Source organism: Rhinatrema bivittatum, chromosome 9 (genome assembly GCF_901001135.1).
Source record: "Rhinatrema bivittatum chromosome 9, aRhiBiv1.1, whole genome shotgun sequence".
Lineage (NCBI taxonomy): Eukaryota > Metazoa > Chordata > Amphibia > Gymnophiona > Rhinatrematidae > Rhinatrema > Rhinatrema bivittatum.
The window spans coordinates 97,167,882-97,187,983 of NC_042623.1; the positions used below are offsets into that span (position 1 = coordinate 97,167,882).

The 20,102-nt window shown below is 43.3% G+C and overlaps 1 protein-coding gene across 2 annotated transcripts in view; it reads right to left on the reverse strand.

The window, feature by feature from the left end:
* The window catches only part of LOC115099285, a 187,648-nt gene that overhangs the window by 20,297 nt on the left and 147,249 nt on the right, over nucleotides 1-20,102 (reverse strand). For both annotated transcript variants that reach the window (XM_029616840.1, XM_029616839.1), the window contains 2 exons: nucleotides 12,293-12,332; nucleotides 3,930-3,976 (listed from right to left, as the gene is read on the reverse strand). In XM_029616840.1, the coding sequence (XP_029472700.1) occupies nucleotides 3,930-3,976; nucleotides 12,293-12,332 (87 nt within the window). The remainder of the gene's footprint in view (nucleotides 1-3,929; nucleotides 3,977-12,292; nucleotides 12,333-20,102) is intronic.

Consider the following 20,102-nt stretch of genomic DNA (forward strand, 5'->3'; position numbering starts at 1 on the left):
CAGGAGTGGTGTCACAACTGGTGTTGCTGCGATCTGTGTGCTTGGCGATGTTTCAATTGCCGGGGTCATCATGCACCCTTGTGGCCCTCCTATTGAGGCCGTCTCCACCATGGCTTGTCTTGACCCCCTTACTGGGGAAAATTGCGGACTCCATACTGCCATGCAATAATTTTTGCAACCCCTGTAACCTGGGTAAGAGATGGGGAACCATTGTGGCATCTGGCCTGTGGTTCCTGAGCTTGCGGAGCCATGAGGAAAACCGACCACCTGGGCCCACGAGAAGCTGGACAGCTGGGGCAGTGGTGTGAAGGAACCCATGGATGCCCAGCTTTGAAAAGGGTTCCAATAAGGGATTTGCATGGGGAAGCCCACATGGGACCAGAGCCAGGACGTGCTGCATCCCAGCTGAAATGCCGGCTGCAAGCCCCTCACCCCTCCTCCACACCCTTCAGAAATCCCATTGCTGCCTGCACTCAGTTCGGGGGTGAGATGGAGGGAGGGAGCAGCTGACTTCTGTGCAAGATCTAGCTCAGGGCCATTCAGGGACGGATTGTACGACACCGCCCCCCCCCCCCCTCCCCCAGGCTTTGGTGTGTGATCTTGCTCATTGGTAGTAACCGACTCGTCCTTCGGCAGCTTTTCTTTGTTCCCAGCGGTGCCTCCCCTTGCAGGCCTGGGCACCCCTCCACATGCTCGATCTTAACAGCTGGGACAGAGAATCGCTCTTCACGGGTGCCCCACTCTAAAAGCCATGCATGCTGCTCGCCCCTCTGGATTGCCAGCAGTTAAATGAAGAGGAAAGGCCACCGATGCCGACGTGTGCTCCCTAACATGCCATGATTACCTGGGACGGTGTTGGGGGGGGTTGACATGCCATGTTTCATAAATGTGCATCCAGCCATTGGAGAGTGAAGCGGCAGGCTCCAGTGACCTCCTCTTCCTGATCATAAGGCTTTTCCATGCCAACGCGTGTTACCCGGCTGCCGTCTGACTGCAACGCGGGAGCAAGGAGAAAGAGGGCGAGATGAGGGAGGCAGCCCCCCTTTAAATCAGCCTGTGACATCATCAATCGGCACCTGTTGCCCCTGCCGCGCCCAGGTACCAATTACACAATGCAAGCCTTCGCACAGAGGGGGTCGTCCTAGCCTGCAAAGCTCACCCCCAACCCCCCCCCCCACCACCTCGATCCTTGCAAGGGGGGAAGTGGAGGAGGGCCCAGCCTGCAGCCTTGACGTTAATGTCAGACCACCGGGCATTCCAACACTTTTGAAAAGTACCTACAAACTTGTATTTGTAACTCTTTTCTTTTTGATCCATTGCCTAAAAGAAAGAAAAGCAAACTTCCAGAAGGCATCAATTATATTTGCTACCAAAATATTCAATGCCGCTAACTCTGGATCTATTCTCTCACAAGAAATGGGTCATTTCTGAATTTATTTCTGAATTCATTATACAGTAGAACATAAAACTGTCTAGGTCTGCTAAGTTAATGGATCAGAAAAAGTAGATATAATCATGATAAAGACAGTTGCAAAGAGATTTACCCAGGTAACTAAATAATTATCTGACTAGGATTTCCTTGGGTGAAAGTAATCCCTCTTGCAGTGACTAAAAGTGTGTGTGCATGCACTTTCAGAATAAGTGTATATTTAGCTGGACAAAAAAGGAGAGGTTCCCATGGGTGTGAATAAGTTAGGGGAACAAATGACACACAGAACTGAATTTTCAAATCTACACACATTGTGTACTTTGTACCTTAGGACCATATGGGCTTTGCAGTTATGCGGGTTATAAAAATTGCCCCCTATAAGCCATTTCATGAATGTTCCCTGAAAGAGAACACACTAGGATTTCAAGTGAAACCACTTTTGAAATGATAACTACCTCTGGATCCATTAACATATAACTCAGACAAACGTGAAGAAAGAAAGCCTTAGAAAATGTAATCACAAAGACAAAAATATTTCATTGACAGTAAAGTTAATCTCTATATTGGGTTTTTTTGGTTTTTTTTAATGAAAAAAAAAAGAAATAGAAAAGTCTACCCAGCCAAATCTGAATCCAAATGAAATTTCCTAATGAGTCATATTTAAAAATTCATGAATAATGGATAAATCTCATTTAAGATATTTCATTGCTTTTATGCTGTAAAGAGAGGAGTCTTATGCAAATGCAATGTCTTAAAAATGGCCTCCTGTCAAATACACATCATTTTCTATTCTCCGTTGTTAAAGTAATTGACAAAACACTCGATACTAGTGATTATACTTTTCTTGTAAACCACTTATTTTATGGGCATAAGCAGCTGTGTTTATGCCTCCATGAATTTCTGATTTCATTATGAAGTTGTCACCATGCTGTGCAAGAGCAATAGGCAGTCCTAGACATGCCAGTTACCAGCTGGTAAAAGAAGTTCTTCAGTAATAAAGGTATAATTCAATCAACATTTGTACATTTTTAATAGAGCTGCAGGGAATGGTTCCCTTTTAAACAGTTGAACCCATGTGCAATGCAACTACTTTGTAAGACTGAATGAAAGGGAACTTTGAAAGCCCAGTAGGATTATGCCATCCTGCTTATTATTGCATGAATTGAATCATTTCTATGAAAAACTAATAGACACAAAGAGATCAATATTCAAAAGCCATTTAGACGGATAACTTTTCAGTTATCCGTCTAAATGGCAAAAACCCGGCATGTTTGTTTATTTATTTATTTGTTTGATTTATATTCCACTTTTTAGGCACATAGGGACTACTAGTTATCTGGCTAGAATTTAGCTGGATAAGTCGAGGGCGTTCCAGGGGGCAGATGGGAGGCATTTCAGGGGAGGAGCAGAGTTAACCAAATAAAATATCCAGCTAATTACAATATTCAGAGTTAGCCAGATAATTTAACCGGCTAAATCTGGTCATGCCGCTGATTTGTCCTAAAGTTAGCTGAATGAACATATCTGGCTAACTTTAAGATAGCCAGGTATATGCCACTGAATATACTGTGCTAGTTAGCCAGATAAACTTATCTAGCTAACTAGTTGGCCCGCTCAGCGGCTGATGACTACAAGATGACTACAAGTTACTGATGACTACAAGATCATTGATAAATCCAGTTACTGAACAGTTAATCATCATCATCATTTATTTATTTCATGTGATAGACATACAATATTTGTCTTGCTTGGCCAACAAATTCATTATTGGGCTTCCAACAGGGGTAACCTTCATGAAGCATGAATATATTAGCGTTCATGGGATGATCGGACAAAAGCCTCACTAGTTATGATAGCTATTTGGATGATTACAAAGCTTTGTCATAAGTCACAGAAAGAGGCCCAAGTGTTGGATTAAGCATGGGACTCATAGGAACCAAAGAATAAGGTGACAGTGCCTAGAATGAGATACCAATAGAGGTAGTGAAGGTCAGCATTGTTTCAGAATTTAAATATGCTTGGGACAGATATAGAGGGCAGAAGCAGGAACAGGACTGAGAGACTGGATAAAAGAGATGGGGGTGGTATTGGCTTATATATGGGAATTTGTATGCTTATCTATCTGAAGTGATAGAGGATCAGAGAGGAAAACAAATGAGCAACCTAGGTGGACTAACCTGTCTTTATCTGCCTTCATGTACTCTGTTACAAGGATAAAAAGTCCTTCAAGGGGGAAGAAATAAATATGCTTGATAAGCTATTTATAGCCACAGTGGACCTGATTCACTCTGTGTTTCCCTAATTTTGTACCTATGGGAGAAGATCTTGATGAAACTGACCCAATGCTTTTCTTTTGGAAGTTGAGTGAAGCTCAAGGACATGCGTTTAACAGATTAGATCTTTTAGTTCATTCTTGTATATCCTCAATGAAGTTCACTTAAAATGTTTGAGTAATTTTCAGAAAACCATCTTTTCTAATTTAAAATCTTTTAGTACTTACTTATGATATATATTTATTGCATCCATGAGATAGCCAGCCTCAGAAACCTATGTTAAAAACAAGAAACATTTCTCAGAAATGTTTACTTATTATAATAAAACCAAATTGTTCAACTTTTTCATGAAAACTCAGAATTCCTGTGACTTTTGTTTGCTTTTGATTGATATTTTAAAGAAATTGTTAAAATTATGTAAATGGAAAAAAAAACATTTTAAAAGACAAATCTCTTATGATTTAGGGATCAGATAAAATATGGGTAAAAATATACTAATCGGCTACAAATACATTTTTTTGTATATTTTTGTACTGGGATACATTTTCCTACAGTGTCTAGGGAGAAGGGGAAAGGGAATGCCACAGAAAAAAATTGTGCTAGGCAAAAACAGGTACACAACAGATGTCTCCAGGCTTAAATATAAATATCCAACGAAAACCCTGCACTGCTTCTGACATACGTTTTTACTCCATTTTATTTCTCTTACACAAGATTAACTGCAAACTGCTCTGCAAAGGTTTTGCACTTTTTGGACATTCTGTATGAAAAGGATTTATTTATTTACTTTATTTTATTTTTAGTCGTTTTATATACCGTCATTCCAAAAGAAGATCACAATGGTTTACAAACTCAGCATTCATATTCTTGGTCAACATTCACGTATTGTGTCAACATTCATATTCTAGGTCAATATAATAGTAAATACATATTCTGGTTCATATTCTAGGTCAACACAACAGCTTAAATATAATCTAGTTTATATTCATACATTTTCGAGGTAGTTCATGTTCATACATTTCCTAGGTCAACACAACTTCAAATACAAATTCTAATTCTATTAACAATACGTCTTATGGGCAGGTTGTGTTCATCCATGACCTGGTATCCATGGCAAAAAGTGCATGGAAAAGAGATGGTGGTGGGGGTGGTAGAGAAAAGGGGAGGAGGATGGTGTAGGGTTAGGGTGGAGTTTGCTTTGGTGATGAATGTTGTTTGCATTTCTGTGTCCAACTGGTAGAAGAACACATTGCCTGCTTGTTGTCTGATTCTTAAATCTATAAGAAGCATTAAAATGTGAGGACTTTAATAGAATTAAATAAAGGTAAATATACAACATGAAACAAATGTTCTCCAAAAATTATCCAAAAACTTATGAGCTTTAGCATTGGAAGCATACGAATTTGCTGTGCATAAGTGTTACAGTCTCTTTAAGCAACAAACTAAAATACATAAAGCCAGGAAAAGTGGGATTTTATTTTACATATACCTCAGACATAAATGGAAAACTATATCTACCAATATGGTTGAACAAAAACCTGTGTGAGAGGGAACTATACTACTGTGTATTTATATGGTTACAAGAATAACAGTTTCCATGCACACCACGTGATATGGCAACTGTTGGTTACTAAAGCAGAGTTGCTTACCTGCAACAGGTGTTCTCCAAGGACAGCAGGATGTTAGTCTTCACACATGGGTGACATCATCAATTGGAGCCCCAGTGCGGAAAACTTATGTCAAAGTTTCTAGAACTTTGACTAGGCACACTGAGCATACCCAACATGCCCTATAAATAGCATCTCTCCAGTCTCGTAACATAGAATTATAATTAAAATAAAAAATAGGAGAAACCCAACTCCGCAGGGTGGTGGGCAGGCTGCATGAGGACTAACATCCTGCTGTCCTCAGAGAACACCTGCTATAGGTAAACAACTCTGTTTTCTCTGAGGACAAGCAGGATGATAGTCCCAACACATGGGTGAATCCCTAGCTACAGGCTGCTCTCCAACACAAAAGGGGACAAATAGACACCCAACCAGGTGCAAACAGGCATAACAACAACAGTACTGTGGGTAACAGATGGGGGGAAGACAGCCTGAATCCAAACAATGGGCCCTCGGTGGGAAGAGTTGGGTTCCATACCTCAAACAGGTTCTGAAGGACAGACTGACCAAACCCACTATCATGGCGGCTATTCCTATCCAGACAGTAATGAGATGTAAATGTGTGGAGAGAACTCCATGTCACAGCTTTGCAGATCTCCTTTAGGGGAACTGCTCACAATGGGCCACTGACACTTCCGTGGCCTGACAGAATGAGTCTTGATATGACCACCAAGATGCAGATCTGTCTGGGCAAAACTGGAGGAGATGCAATCTGCTAGCCAATTGGATAGTGTCTGTTTGGCAATGGCAACTCCCAACCTATTCCTATCAAAAGAAAGAAAAAGTTGGGTGGACTGTCTATGGGCTTCTGTTTACTCTAGATAGAAGGCTAAGGCTCGCTTGCAGTCCAAACTGTGCAGTACTCATTTGCTTTGGTGTGAATGGGGCCTGGAAAATATTAATAGGATGATGGACTGGTTAAGATGGAAGTCCAACACCACCTTAGGCAGGAACTTAGGGTGTGCATGCAAAACCACCCTGCTATGATAAAACTTAGTGTAAGTTGGATAACTTATTAAGGCTTAGAGTTCGCTGACCCTGCGTGCTGTGGTGACCCCCACAAAAAATATGACCTTCCAGGTCAGGGTACTTCAGGTCACAGGTGTGCAGCAGCTCAAAAGGAGCTTTCATCAGCTGAGCTAACACCATGTTGAGGCCCCAAGACACAGCGGGAGGCCTTAGGAGAAGCTTCAGTTGAAGCAGGCCCCACATGAAACGTAGAACAATAGGCTGTACAGAAATGGGCGTACCATCTACATCTTGGTGGTATGCACCAATTGCACTGAGATGAACTCTAATGAAGTTGGTCTTTAAAAAGCCAGCTTCTGTTAGGTATAGAAGGTGGTCAAGCAGTTTTTGTGTGGGGGCAGGAGAATGGATCTAGAACCTTCTGCTCATACCACATGGAAAACGTCCTCCACTTCAGTCCATAGGACTTTCTAGTGAAAGGGTTTCTAGAAGCCACCAGGACTCGAGACACATACTCTGAAAGATCAAGCAGCTATAGGATTAATTTCTCAACATCCAAGCTGTAAGCAGCAGGGCTTGGAGGTTGGGATGCCGCAGCCTGCCTTGGTCTTGCATGATGAGATCTGAGGAAGTCCCCAGACTGATCGGTCTCTGGATAGACAACTCCTATAGGAGTTGAAACTAGACCTGTCTCAGCCAATAAGAGGCTATGAAGATCATTGTCCCCCTGTCTTCAATAAGCTTCAAGAGAGTCTTTGCCACTAAGGGAATCGGAGGATACACATACAGAAGACCCTTGTCTCAATGAAAGGCAAGGGAATCTGAGGCTGTTTTGCCATCTGACCTGTACAGGAGGCAGAACCAAGGCACCTTCCTGTTGCAGGGGGGTGCAAACAGATCTACGGTGGAATATCCGATTCACTACGCCCTGGTCCAGGGATCACTCGTGGGGTCTGAAGGCTCTACTCATCTTGTCTGCTACCATGTTCTCCATTCCGGCCAGGTACATGGCCCTGAGCACCATCCCATGGGACAAGGCCCACAAACAGATCTGGACCACTTCCTGATACAGGAGGTATGATCCTGTGCCTCCCTGCTTGTTGACATACCACATGGCTACCTGGTTGTCTGTTTGGATCAGGATAATTTTGTTGGACAGCCAATCTCTGAAAGTCCATAACGTTTACCTGATCACCCGAAGCTCCAGAAGTTGATTTGAAAAGAGCATTCCTGACCGGACCAGAGACCCTGGAAGCTGAGCCCATCTACATGAGCTCCCCACACCAGGGTGGTTAGGACAATTTGGGTAGGGAGACTTCAAAAAGAGATCCCCCTTTCCAGATTTGAAAGTACCCGCCAACAGGACAATGAGTCCCAGAAAGACAGAGTGACTCGGATGCAATCCTGGAGGATATGAGTGGTCGGGAACCACTGTGACCTCAAGGTCCATGGGCTCTGCACATGTGTAAACGTGCCAAGGGAGTGACATGGACGGTTGTGGCCATATGGCCCAAAAGCCTCAACATGTGTCATGCTGACACTTGCTGGCCCTTTTGGATCTCTTCCACAATGGTCATCAAGGTGACGGCCCTCTGGCGAGGCAGGAAGGCCTTGGCCTGAGCAGTATCTAGCAGGGCTCCTATGAAGTCCAATTGAAGTGACGGGCTGATATAGAACTTTGGGAGTTGAGAACAAATCCTAGTGACTCCAAACTTGGATGGTCAAGTGCATGTACCTGGTGGCCCCTGCCTAAGACGTGCTCTTGATCAGCCAATCATCCAGATATGGGAAAACATGCTTAGTGAATCCGGCAGCCTTCTAGATGAGGTAGACTCCCTTCTGCCTTCTTATTAATGGGAGGCACTGTGAGGGGGTGTTCTTATATCATCATCAGCAACTCCTTAAGGATCTTGTGTACCAAGACTGCCACAATCTCCTTAGGAGGCTCCATGAACTGGAGGATCTCAAGCATTTTGTGTCTGGCATTCTCCTCTGTTAATAACTGAAAAGGGATGGCTTCCATCATCACCATCACTAAACCTGTGAAGGTTAAGTCCTCAGACGGAGACTTCCTTTGCTCCTCTGAAGGAGAAGGTTCTGAAGGGAGATCCTTAGAGCCCTCAGAGGACGACTCCAAAACATCATCCTCCCAGGGGTCATAAGGTTCCTCAGGGGATGGGTCTCTAGGTGCATGGCCTTCCTCCAGAGGTGCAGGCACTGGTAAAACTGGATGGGGGTGGCAGGCTTTGGCATCTCTGCCAACCTTGGTGGAGCTTCCTCCTCAGAGGAACCAGCAACAACCACCATATAGCTAGAGGGAGGCCTCAGTGCCATGTTAGGCACTGTCCTGGGAATTGACGTCAGCTGGGTCGGTAATGCACCGATGAGCACATTGACCTTCTCCAGAAGCTGTACAAGGACAGGCAGCACTGGGTCCGGTACTGTCGGTGCCACAGGACTAAAGCCTTACAGAGCCCAGTTCACCGCTAGCTGGACTCGATGCTCCAGCTCCAACTCGAACATTGCCAATGCCCACATCGACTGGGAGGAAGAAGGGGGTGGCCAGATTCTCTTTGTACCCTCAAGGTGGATCAGTGACTGGCATCGGGACCAGTAGAGACTGTCGCGGACCCCCAGCACCAATGGAGTATTGGCACTTTTTGCCACAGGGTCACTTGGGAGGCATCACAGCAAAAGCTGGTGCATCCCCGTGCCCGGCACTGTGCATCAACAGGGACCAGTGCCAATGCTTCTTTGGCTTCTTTCAATGCTCGGCCCGGTCCTTCTCCAGTGTGGAAGCTGATGACAGACGAGAGATTGATGATGGTCAGTCTCCAGCACCCCTGTCCACAGACAGCATCAATGGAACAGACGATCCCACCGATGTCGATAGTTTGGTGTCCATCCATGCAGTTCCTTGGTCTTTTAATGCTGATGCCGCTAATGCTGATGCCTTGGACTTCTTCGACTCGAAGAGCTGCTCCATCTTGTAGAGTCAAAGCTGACATACCTTTGGGGTTATCTGAGCACATAAATGGCAACCCTGGATGTCATGTGATGCCCCAGCAGGAGGACACATATCTCATGTGGATCCATGATGGACATGGTCTTTGGACACTGGGAGCATCACCAAAAACCAGATGTGGCCATATTGGATGAAACAAAAGGGACATAAACTGAACATGATGGCGATGGGGCAGCAATGGCCCACGGGCATCAATGCATTGCCGCCACGGGGAATTGATCGTGAAAGTAAACTTACCCGAATCAGTGAAAACCCTGATGAGGAGACACTATGGAAGGGCACTGAAAAGGACTTGGTGACAGAACTAAGAGGAAAAACCTGCGAAAGTGAGTTCACTCACACCGAGAAGCTTACAGCTCCGCGGAAAAAGAGAGACTGGAGAGGGACTCTGTAGTGGACATAGGTTTTACGCATCGGGGCTCTATCTGATGATGTCACCCATGTGTGAGGACTACTATCTTGCTTGCCCTCGGAAAAATAACAGTTTCCACGGACACCACGTGATAAGGCACTGTTGGTTACATAGCATTCTTAAGTGGGAAGCAAGTGTTGAGACATTTGCTTAGTACTGGAAACACTAGCCTTCTCCACACAAAACATGTCAAGGAAAAGATGTAAGAAAAAATTGCTTGTACATTGTGAGGTCCATATTCAGTGTCACTTTACCAGATAAGTTCCAAATTATCCAGCTAAGGAACTGATTTACTAAGGCTTTTCTCCCATTCTGTGTCTATGGGGAAAATGCTTAATAAATCAGGCCTTAAGTGACGTGTTTTAAATATTCGGCTGTGGTCAGCGACTGCCACTTAGCTGGATAAATAATTATCTGGCTAAGTATTTATCCAGCTAAATGGTGGGAGAGGAATGGGCATAATGGAGAGATGTTGAAGTAGCCGGATAAGTCTAAGGGATTTCCAAAGCAAGGCTAAGAGGTCCGCACGTAAGTTGCTATTTTATAAGAGACTTATGCAAGTATGTGTGGTAACTTATTTGCACAACTATACACCTGCTAATTTTCTCGCCAATTGATATCTGACTGGTCTGTTGTCAAGTACTGGTTGGATGGGAGGTTGGGGTGAACAGGAAGGAGTTCAGGCTGGAAAACTAGGAGGGTCTTGATGACTGGGAGGAGGATTGGGTGAACAGGAGGAGAAATCAGCAAATTGGTGTTTTCAATTACACACATATGTTTTAAAATAACCGACTTATGCGCATAAATCAGGGTTTTATGTGAGCAAGTTGTATTTTTTTCGTGTGTAACATATACACGCGTATGTTTATACAAACAGGTAGGAAACATAGGCACTTTCAATCCATTGAAATACTTGCTTTCAATGCATTGCAGGTATTTGCATGTAATTATTCATACAGACATATGTTGGGGAGTAGATATACACATATTTTATAATCTGCACGAACCTGAAATGTGCAGGTTATAAAACACTATAGTAGATCTGCATGCAGTCACATACATGCGTATAGGGAGCTGTGTAGAGTTGTTTGAAAATTATCCTCCCTGCGTGAAAGTTACCCTGCACAAGTTGGGCCCTGCTTAGAAAAAGGCACAACTTTGCAGGAGGTAGTTTGTGCATGAACTTGGCCCATTACCTGAGGATTTTCACAGCAAACTTATGTGCATAAGTTCACTTTGAAAATATATGGTACTATTGTACATGCAGTCTTTACTACTATAGCAATCTGTTATAAAAGTACCCTCTAAATGAACAGGGGCAGGCCCAGAGTGTTGTATCAGAGAAGAGTCCATATCTTGGAGGGGTACCGCCTGCACCCACCCCCCTCCCTCGCTTACTTCTTCAGAGGGAAATCCCTTTTTCCCCTTTACTACCACAATTTCAGAGGTGCCTCTACAATAATATAATCACAGTGCCTGCAATCAAAATGAAATAAAGGTTTATTAAGGAAAATCTAAGACAACTGTGTAGAGCATGGGCAGGCTTTGGATTAATTTGACAACATGACTAGGAAGAAAAGACCAGCTAGAGCCTGGGGTTCCAGAAGGCTTCTGCCATGGGCAATTTTGCCTTTTCTCAGCAGTCTTAAATAATGTCTGCACCTCAGTTCATCAGCAGATGTGAGTTACCGGTAACTATTTATTTGGTTTTATAACCATGAATTTGCTTGAACTTCATATGGTGGTCTATGCATGCTTTCCAAGTTTAATTTTGCCCCTTCATTATGATCAAGTTATAAATAATTTTATTACTTCGGCATGAATAGATAAGTTACATTGTTCGGCCAGAGTATAGACTATTCTAATCTGCTTCACTGAAAATGGGCAGCAATGCCAACATAAAATGCTATTTAAAAGGCAGCAACCCCTTTTTTTATTTTTTATTTAAAAGAGCTTGACTTGCCAATAAAATAAAAGTTTTTGCACAATAAATTTTGACACAGAGTATATTTTCAGAGTTAACTAGTAATAATTATTTGTGCAAAGTATTTCTTTCTCCTGTATTTTACCAACAATTTGTCAAACTGTTATGGTTAGTTACAGCTAAATCTGGACCTTGCAGACTCTTTAGTATAAGCAGAAGAGATATAACTGGATGTGGCAAACAGCAATTCAGCAGACTCAAGTCACAGAAATAACCACCTGCAAATAAAAGAATGTTTTTTGAATACTTAATTTGAAAAGAACCCAATGGGGGTGTAAACAGTCCATATATTGCAGTAAAACTATCAGGGTAATTTTCAAAGGTAAATGTAAATATAGCATGTTATCATAGCAATTTTCAAAAGCCCATTTACGTGTGTTAAGTGCACTAAATGCAAGTAAATGGGCTTTTGAAAATTGCTATGTTCCATTTACATTTTCCTTTGAAAATTACCCTGTATGTATGGAGCAGGCATTACAGTTCGACAATGTACTTGCACAGATGTTTCTAGCTTTCAATATGTCTTTTCTTACTCCACTTTGTTTTTGATGCTCATGCTTTAGATGACTCATTCTGTGGAAAAAAAAAAAAGAAACAGGTTTGCTTGAATGTTATCTTTTGTCATCAGTAAATAATTAAAATATATATATATATCATAAATACATATGCTAAAACCTCAAGGGGCCCCAAGTGAGCACTATGATGTGCCTGCTTGTGTGCATGCATAGTTAAAATACATTCACCTATAGCTGGGGGATGGACCAGCTCATTGCCACTGCTGCAGGAGAACTCAGGCAGTGGGAGATAAGGGGCAATGAGATCACCACCGCGGTGGTGGCAGCAGCAGCAGTGGTGGCAGTGAAATGACTGGTGCGGTTTCCTGGTCCCCACCATTGGCAGCAGGAGGAGGCCTGAGGTGGGAGGAGTTGAGTGAGAAGGAAGGAGATGGAAAGGAGGGGAGCGCTGAGGGAAAGAGGGAAGGGTGTGGATGAGTATATGGGAGGGGAGATATGCGTGAGGAATGGGAGAGGTAAATGGGAGAGGGAAGGAGGCAGAGGGGAGGGGTTAAATAAGGAAAATGGGAGAGGAGTAGAGTGACTGAGCGGGGAAGGAAAAAGCAGAAGGGGTAAGTGAGAGGGAGAGGAGGAGGGGAGACTAAGTGGAGATTGCAAGGGGGAAAGAGTGCACACACAAACACACACCTCCAACCCTCCTACTTCCCCACAGACCACAGCAGATTGTACTGGCGGGTTGGCAAGTGAAGTGAGCAAAAGCATGGCCCCTAGTGTACTTATAAACATTGTGTAGAGAAACCCAAAGGTTCTCTACCAAGAGTATTTGGTTTCTCCTAAATCAGGGTAGGGACAAAATTAGTATATATATATATATATATATATATATATATATATATATATATATATAGGGATAGATCTCCCATGTGAGAGCCTAAGATGATGGGCTCCCAGCACATAAAAACCCCGCCACCATTTTAAGACGTGGAAGTCTGAGTTGACGCTTCTAGGGGCTGCATGTCGATTGCTATTCCCCCCCACCCCCTTTTTTTTTTTTTTGCTGAGAAAGGAATCTGGGATCTCTGTAATTGAGACCTGGGGTCAGGAATGGAGACAAAGTACCATTAGTCATTTGAGTACCACGTTTTTGGAAACCTTTTTCTTTGCCTGTGGGGGAAGATTTCCACCCTTCCCATCTCAGTTCTTTGATTTCCTTAATTGAGTCTGAGGTGCCCCTTTTGATTTTTCTGAGATCCCCAGGATCCAGGGACTCATATTTCTCTTTTTGTTTTACATTAAATGGAATGGTGCCTTTCTGTCAGAGAGGATCATTAGATCACCAGTATCCTCCAGGAGGAATGATATAGAAATCATCCATAGAAAGCAGGAGTTTGATAGGAGAGAAGGAGACTTCGTGGACCCACTCTGAGGTTCACTCATTTCTCAAAGAGATAATGAACGAAGAGGAATAAGACAGTACCCTTCAGGTATCACCATTAGGAAGAATGAGAGGATAGAAGAACTACAAAAAAGATAGGAAAATTGACATTTTTCCATGGAACACACCAAATTGACCAAAGAGATATTTCCATCAATTGGGGAGGAGTGGCCCTTACCATCTGATTGGACAGGAGAATGACTAGACTAGACTACTGGCATTCAATACATGTCAAAAGAAGTTGCTGAGAGATCAGGGTCAGAAGTTTATCAAAAGAAAACGCTGGAACTTGTACATAATGTTATAGAATAACAAAAGCTGTAAAGAACTTTTCCATCAGCTCCATAATTCAACAGTAAAAGTTATGTTGGAAACCATAACAGTCTCCAGCGTGATTATTGTTGCTTTTTATTACTAAGTGATCATCAGTGCTGTATACAATGAATTATAAAGTGGGATTTGACTTAAAGCTCTACACAGGAACTAGAAGAATAATTCCTGCAGGGAATCTTGGAAACTGTAATAGCATTAACATCATGGGAAGAGAGGATATTTAAAACTGTGTTTGTGTATGGCTTCTGGAACCCTATCTGGAATCTGGATCAGCCCAGGGGTTATAATTGCATATTTCTGTGAGCAATCTATAGGCATCTCTATGTAAACCAACTTAGTTGCTGATAGGTACCTGCAGATTATTCATTATGTCTCCACTGTAGACACTGTATCTATATATTTTATTACCACTAATGCATAACAGATGAATTAGTGTTTTTGACCCAAATTCTAATGTTAATCAAGAAATATATAATAATAAAGGAACCTCGGTTTGTAATAATTCATTGAAAAATGTATAAGGAACAATATTATCAACTAACCAACTGCCACAACCATGCACTAAAACAAATCTCTAAAAAGTATACTTGGCTTTAATATTATCTCTCTAAGCAGTCTGGGTAAGCTTAGTTGTTTGTAATCCATCAAGTCTTGAAGTTGTTTGTATTTTTGTGAATGGATATTTCTGTTGCACGCCCCATCCGCACCCAGCTGCTCACCTCGCTAGCTCCTTTGCAGGACACGGGTTGGCCTCCCCAGTGGCAGCCGTGAGCTCCTCCAGGCATCGGCGTTCCGTGACGGCGGTCGCCGGGCCTTCCACTGCGCACCAGGCCTCATGACGGAGTGAGGCGTCCCCAGTGGCATTGGCCACGCCCCTACGTGTGCGCGGACCGCCGGACTCTTGTAGGGCCAGGGGCGGGTCCTAGCTCCGCGGCGCACCCTGATTGAATGTACAATATAAGGAAGTCCCTGCCTGCACTTCCTTGCCTTGGCAATCGGGTTGGCACTGTAAGTGTACTAGTTTGCCTCCGCATTCACAATCTTCTTCCAGTCTCATTCCAGCCTTGTCCAGCGTCCTACTGTTCCACCATCCTTCTGTTCCAGCATCTGTCTGTCCTGTCTCCCCAGGTAGTACCCTCAGATTGTCTCTCTGATACTGACCTCGGCCTGCTCCTTGACTACTCTGTTTGCTGCCTGGATCCTGACCTCTGCGTGCCTTGTGACCTCATCTGACCTCTGGAACCTGATCCCTGCTTCGTTGACTACTCCTCGGACTGATCCTCAGATTCTAACTTCGGCTGCCATTGACCACGTCTCCTGATTCTGGCTTTGTCCCTTGCCTTGTCATCGCCTACACTGTACTGGCCTTCCTTGTTCCTCCAGACCTACAGCCTAGAGTCCGACTGTGCTCCCTTGCTGCTTGTGGGCACGCCTCTCTACCACCTCTCCGGGAGAACCTGCGAGGCCCACCTAAGTCCAAGCGGCCCGGGTCCCTACGGGCTCCACTCGAGGGGACTGCGGGCTTCCAGTGGTGAAGCTCATCCTAGCCTCTGTCTCCTCCTGTGCTCCACCCCTGGGGGCAGGTGTTTCCTGGTCCCTACCAGGAAGCCATTCTCCACTGCTCCAGGACAAGGGTTCGCCTCCAAGTGCAACAATTTCCGAAACTTCTCTCCAGACTTTGGAACCTCAGGTATCTCAAACCTATCTTTCCTACATGAGAATAGACAGATGATATTTGTCACATCACTGGTCTTATTTTTCATAAACACTAATGCAAGATATTTATACACCAACCACCAGCCACCTACACCAACATTATTTTTGGCCATATCTTCTTCCTGCCTATTTATAAGCTCTAGCATACAGTATTTCCTAAAATGGGCAGGAATAAGGGAGCTTTCTGATTTGCTGAGTAATTTTAGAATGTATACATTTTTAGGAAAGATCTAAAGGCCACTTTAAGCCACTGCCCAAGAAGCAAAAGACTTTTTTAACTTGTCAATTTTCAACAGATTTTTCAACATTTATTTAACAATCTGAAGTGCTCAAGAAAATAAACTAGTTGTCATTTCCTTTAAAAATATATTTTGTTTTGCTAGAATAAGGGCATGACAGAGAATGAGTTATCTTTATGTAACCCCTGTTTTGGATGAACTCAGATAGTAGTAGAGAAGCCATTATCTCAAATATGAATGTCATGTGAAAACATTTACAACTTGTATATTATTTCTTCAGGGTTTCCTGCATGGGGGGAAAGATTTCTTTGAAGGCCTTTTGTATTGCATTAATTTAATTCCCAATTTAAAGTTCTTGAGCACTGCAGTGATGAAAGCTGCATAGTTGAGCATTAAAGTCACCAAACGAACACGCTAAAATCTTTGGATGGTTTCCAATAATACTCTTTACTGATAAAAGTTGTAATTGATGAAATAAAGCTCTTTACAGCTGATTGATTCACTTCTAGATGGCACAAGTGTTTCCAAATACATTTGTGACTTCTTTAAAGTCTTGTTTAAGTACAAGATGGTAAAGCCAATTGATTTAGTTCTTTAAGTTAATGATTTCTTCCCTCTCATGGGCATAGGACAAGTCAATATCTTCTCTCCCAATGCGGTGAAGTGTCAAAGAGGGAATGCATATTACACAGTCATTTATCTCCTACCTCCTCCACATTGTCTCCTACTACTCCTTTATCTCCTCACAGTACCTGAATAGCACAAGTCCTTCTTCTCATCTCCTTATCAGTATCAGGGTGATAACTTTTTCTTCTCTTCTCCAAATCTCCAGTACATATTCTTGGGCCCTGGATGAGGTCCAAATTCCTCTCCTCTCTCCCCTTTCTCTTTCTTCCTCTCAGGATGGCTGAAAGTCATCCACTCCTTGTATCTTGATGATCACAGTTTCCTCTAGTGTGAAGGGAGCCTCTCCCATTAGATTGTAGAGCAGAAATTAAATTAGCTTAACTGAGTCCCAAGTTACTGGGTACTCCAAACTTAAATAAATTAATAGATGACTATAGGGTGAATTGGGAGGGTGGAAAGAAGCTCCCATCCAAATAAAATGCTGCATGGAGGCACCAACTCAATTAAAATAAAATCAGGGGACAGCTCAGACATGCTGCCTTTGCAAAACCAAAAAGGGAATCCACACGGTAAAATGGTGGTCAGGCACTATAAGCTGGAGGGGCCCATCCATTACTAGCTTCCACATGGGGGAGCTTTAAACCCACAAGGTTACTATTATGTCTTTCCCTACACTAATGGTATTTCCTGACAAGTAGGGAGCTGACAAGATCCCTACATTTATGACAGATGTCTGATATTTATGGTACAGAAAGATAAGTGTATTAAAGGATGCCGTATTTGTATAAGCAATAATATACAAACTGACTGAAATCAGGCCAAATGATTTACTAAGAAATATTCAAATATGGAAGTGAAATATCCATGAGAAAGACACATTTACAGGCATGTATTACCTCATCCCCAAAAACAGGAAAAGTAGAAATAAGTCCTTTTGAAAAGCTTGGATTAGTGAAATGTTGCCAACAATAAAAATTCTACACTTGCTACCAGACCATGAGAAATCTATTGTGTTGCTAGGCAACAGCCTTATTGTGATTTCCACAAATGCAGTAAAAAAAGTTGCTTTGAATGCCAGCCTGAAATATATAATCTGTTTCATATATAGCTAAGAATGTATACAATGGAGAATGATGACTCAAGACATACAATCCTTTTAGCTCTTTTTGGCAGGCCCTGGATTTTTTGCATATAGATAACAAGATGGAAATTTCAGCACATACAAGCAGGTGAATTTTAAAAGACCTACAAGCGCCAAAGCCGGGAGATACGCGCAGACGTCTGGCCGGCACATGCCGTGTGGATTTTAAAAAGCGCACGAGTGTGCTATCTCCTGGTATGCTCACAAAATTGTTTTTACAAAAAGGGGCAGGGCATGTGTGTTCCAGGTCTGTAACCTGAAATGTGCGTGTAAGTATTTACATGCACAAGCATGCGCCAGGGTCCCCTACCGCGTAACATTAATTTTGGTATGGATGGCGTGTACGTTTTAAATTTAAAAAAATCAGAGCTAGTCAGTGGGGTTTGAAGGGTCAGGTCTAATAGGGTAAAAGGGAGGAAGGTTAATTAGGGGAGATAGGCAGTCCTAGCCTTTACCTGGGCAAATTGGGAATGGACTGGGGAAACTGGTAATTACATTGGCACATGTATCTAATAAAATACCTGCACTTATACAGTAGAGCTGGCATTTTTGCAAACACTATCCTTGGCAGGACCCATACTATGGAACACCATGCCCTTGGAGTTAAGACTACAAAGTAATAGCAAAACCTTTAGAAAAAAACTAAAAACCCTGGCTCTTTAAACAAGCTTATCAAAAAGAGAAAGGAGAATAGTACCCAGGGGAATGCAAGGTACAAACAATAGAACAACCACACACATAACCAAAACCAATATGTGTGTAATTTTATTTATTTTAGTTTAAGCTTTTTTTAGTTCATCAATAAAGGATAAAAGTACAATGATAAAGCTAATCTCGTATCCAAAACTGTTACAATGAGAAATGGACAGGATTTATTACACTTACCAATTAATATTTGTTTACAAACTATGGGCCTCATCTTCTAAAGTATCGCAGGCCTGCGATACTTTAGAAGATGAGGGGCAGGGGGCCGAAACGGGGGGGGGGGGGGGGGGGCGGGCCATGCACTAGCCGGCAGCGATCGCACCGTCGCGGTGTGATCGCTGCCAGTTTTGCACCCAATAGCGCCACCATAGGAGATGTAGGTATTGGGAGCGAAATAGGGAGCGAATAGGCAACTACCTTTTCGCTGTCCATGGCTTCAGTGCAGAGTCGGCCCCGGTGACGCCCCGACTCCTCCTCTTCCGGGGCCGACTCCGCCCCCATCCTGGTATCGCACACAATAAGGGACTTTTCGCGTGCGAGCGGCTTGGAAAATGAGGCCCTATGTTACCGAACCTTAATGGCACCTGTGTAACTTGATATACCTGAGCATCATTTTTATGTGCCTTACTGTAAACCGTTGTCACAGTACCCACTGAACGACGGTATAGAAAAATATTAAAATAAATAAAAATAAACAAGCAAAATGCATACAAAATTATGCACACAGGTATGTGTGTACAGCTGATTTTATATCATGCCTGCTTATACACGTATATGTTATAAAATACCCGCGTCCATTCATGCGAGCGAGCATATGCGCGTACATGTATGCCCGTTTGGCTGTTTAAAAGTTACCATCTAAGGGGCGGATTTTAAAAGGGTTACGCACATAATATATGCGCGTAACCCTTTTAAGCCTGCTCCTGCATGCGCCGAGCCTATTTTGCATAGGCCCGGTGACGCGCGCAAGCCCCGGAACGTGCGTATGTCCCGGGGCTTGAAAAAAAGGGGCGGGGAGTGGGCAGAGCAGGGCGGAGCATGGGCAGGGCAGGGGCGGAACTGAGGCCTCCTGCACAGCGGCCGTGCCGGGGGATCGCGCGACAGCACTTGGCAGCGCGTGCAACCTACGCCTGCCCAGAGGCAGGCGTAAATAAGAAAACAAAGGTAGGGGGGATTTAGGTAGGGCTGGGGGGTGGGTTAGATAGGGGAAGGGAGGGGAAGGTGTGGGGTGGGCTCCCCTAGGGCTCGGCGCACGCATGTTATAAAATTGGGCGTAGATTTGTGTGCGCCGGGTTGCGTGCACAAATCTACGCTCATGCATAGCTACTAAAATCTGGCCCTAAGCAAACACTATTTATTGTCTGCAAATGCAATTGGTTTTAAACTATAGCATTGGCTTAGTAATAATGAAGAGGAGTTTCCCTTCAATGAATATATGGAAAAACTGGGTATTTCCATGGTTATTTACTTTAGGAAATAACATGAGATTTAGAGGGTAATTCTGAATAGTGTGCATAACTAGGCTCATACATGTAGAGGCTGCTGTCCCTAAAGTTGCACTTGTATTTGATAAATTGTGCAGTGGGAACCACACAATTTATAAATATCGCATATGAAAGTTTACTGTTTTTT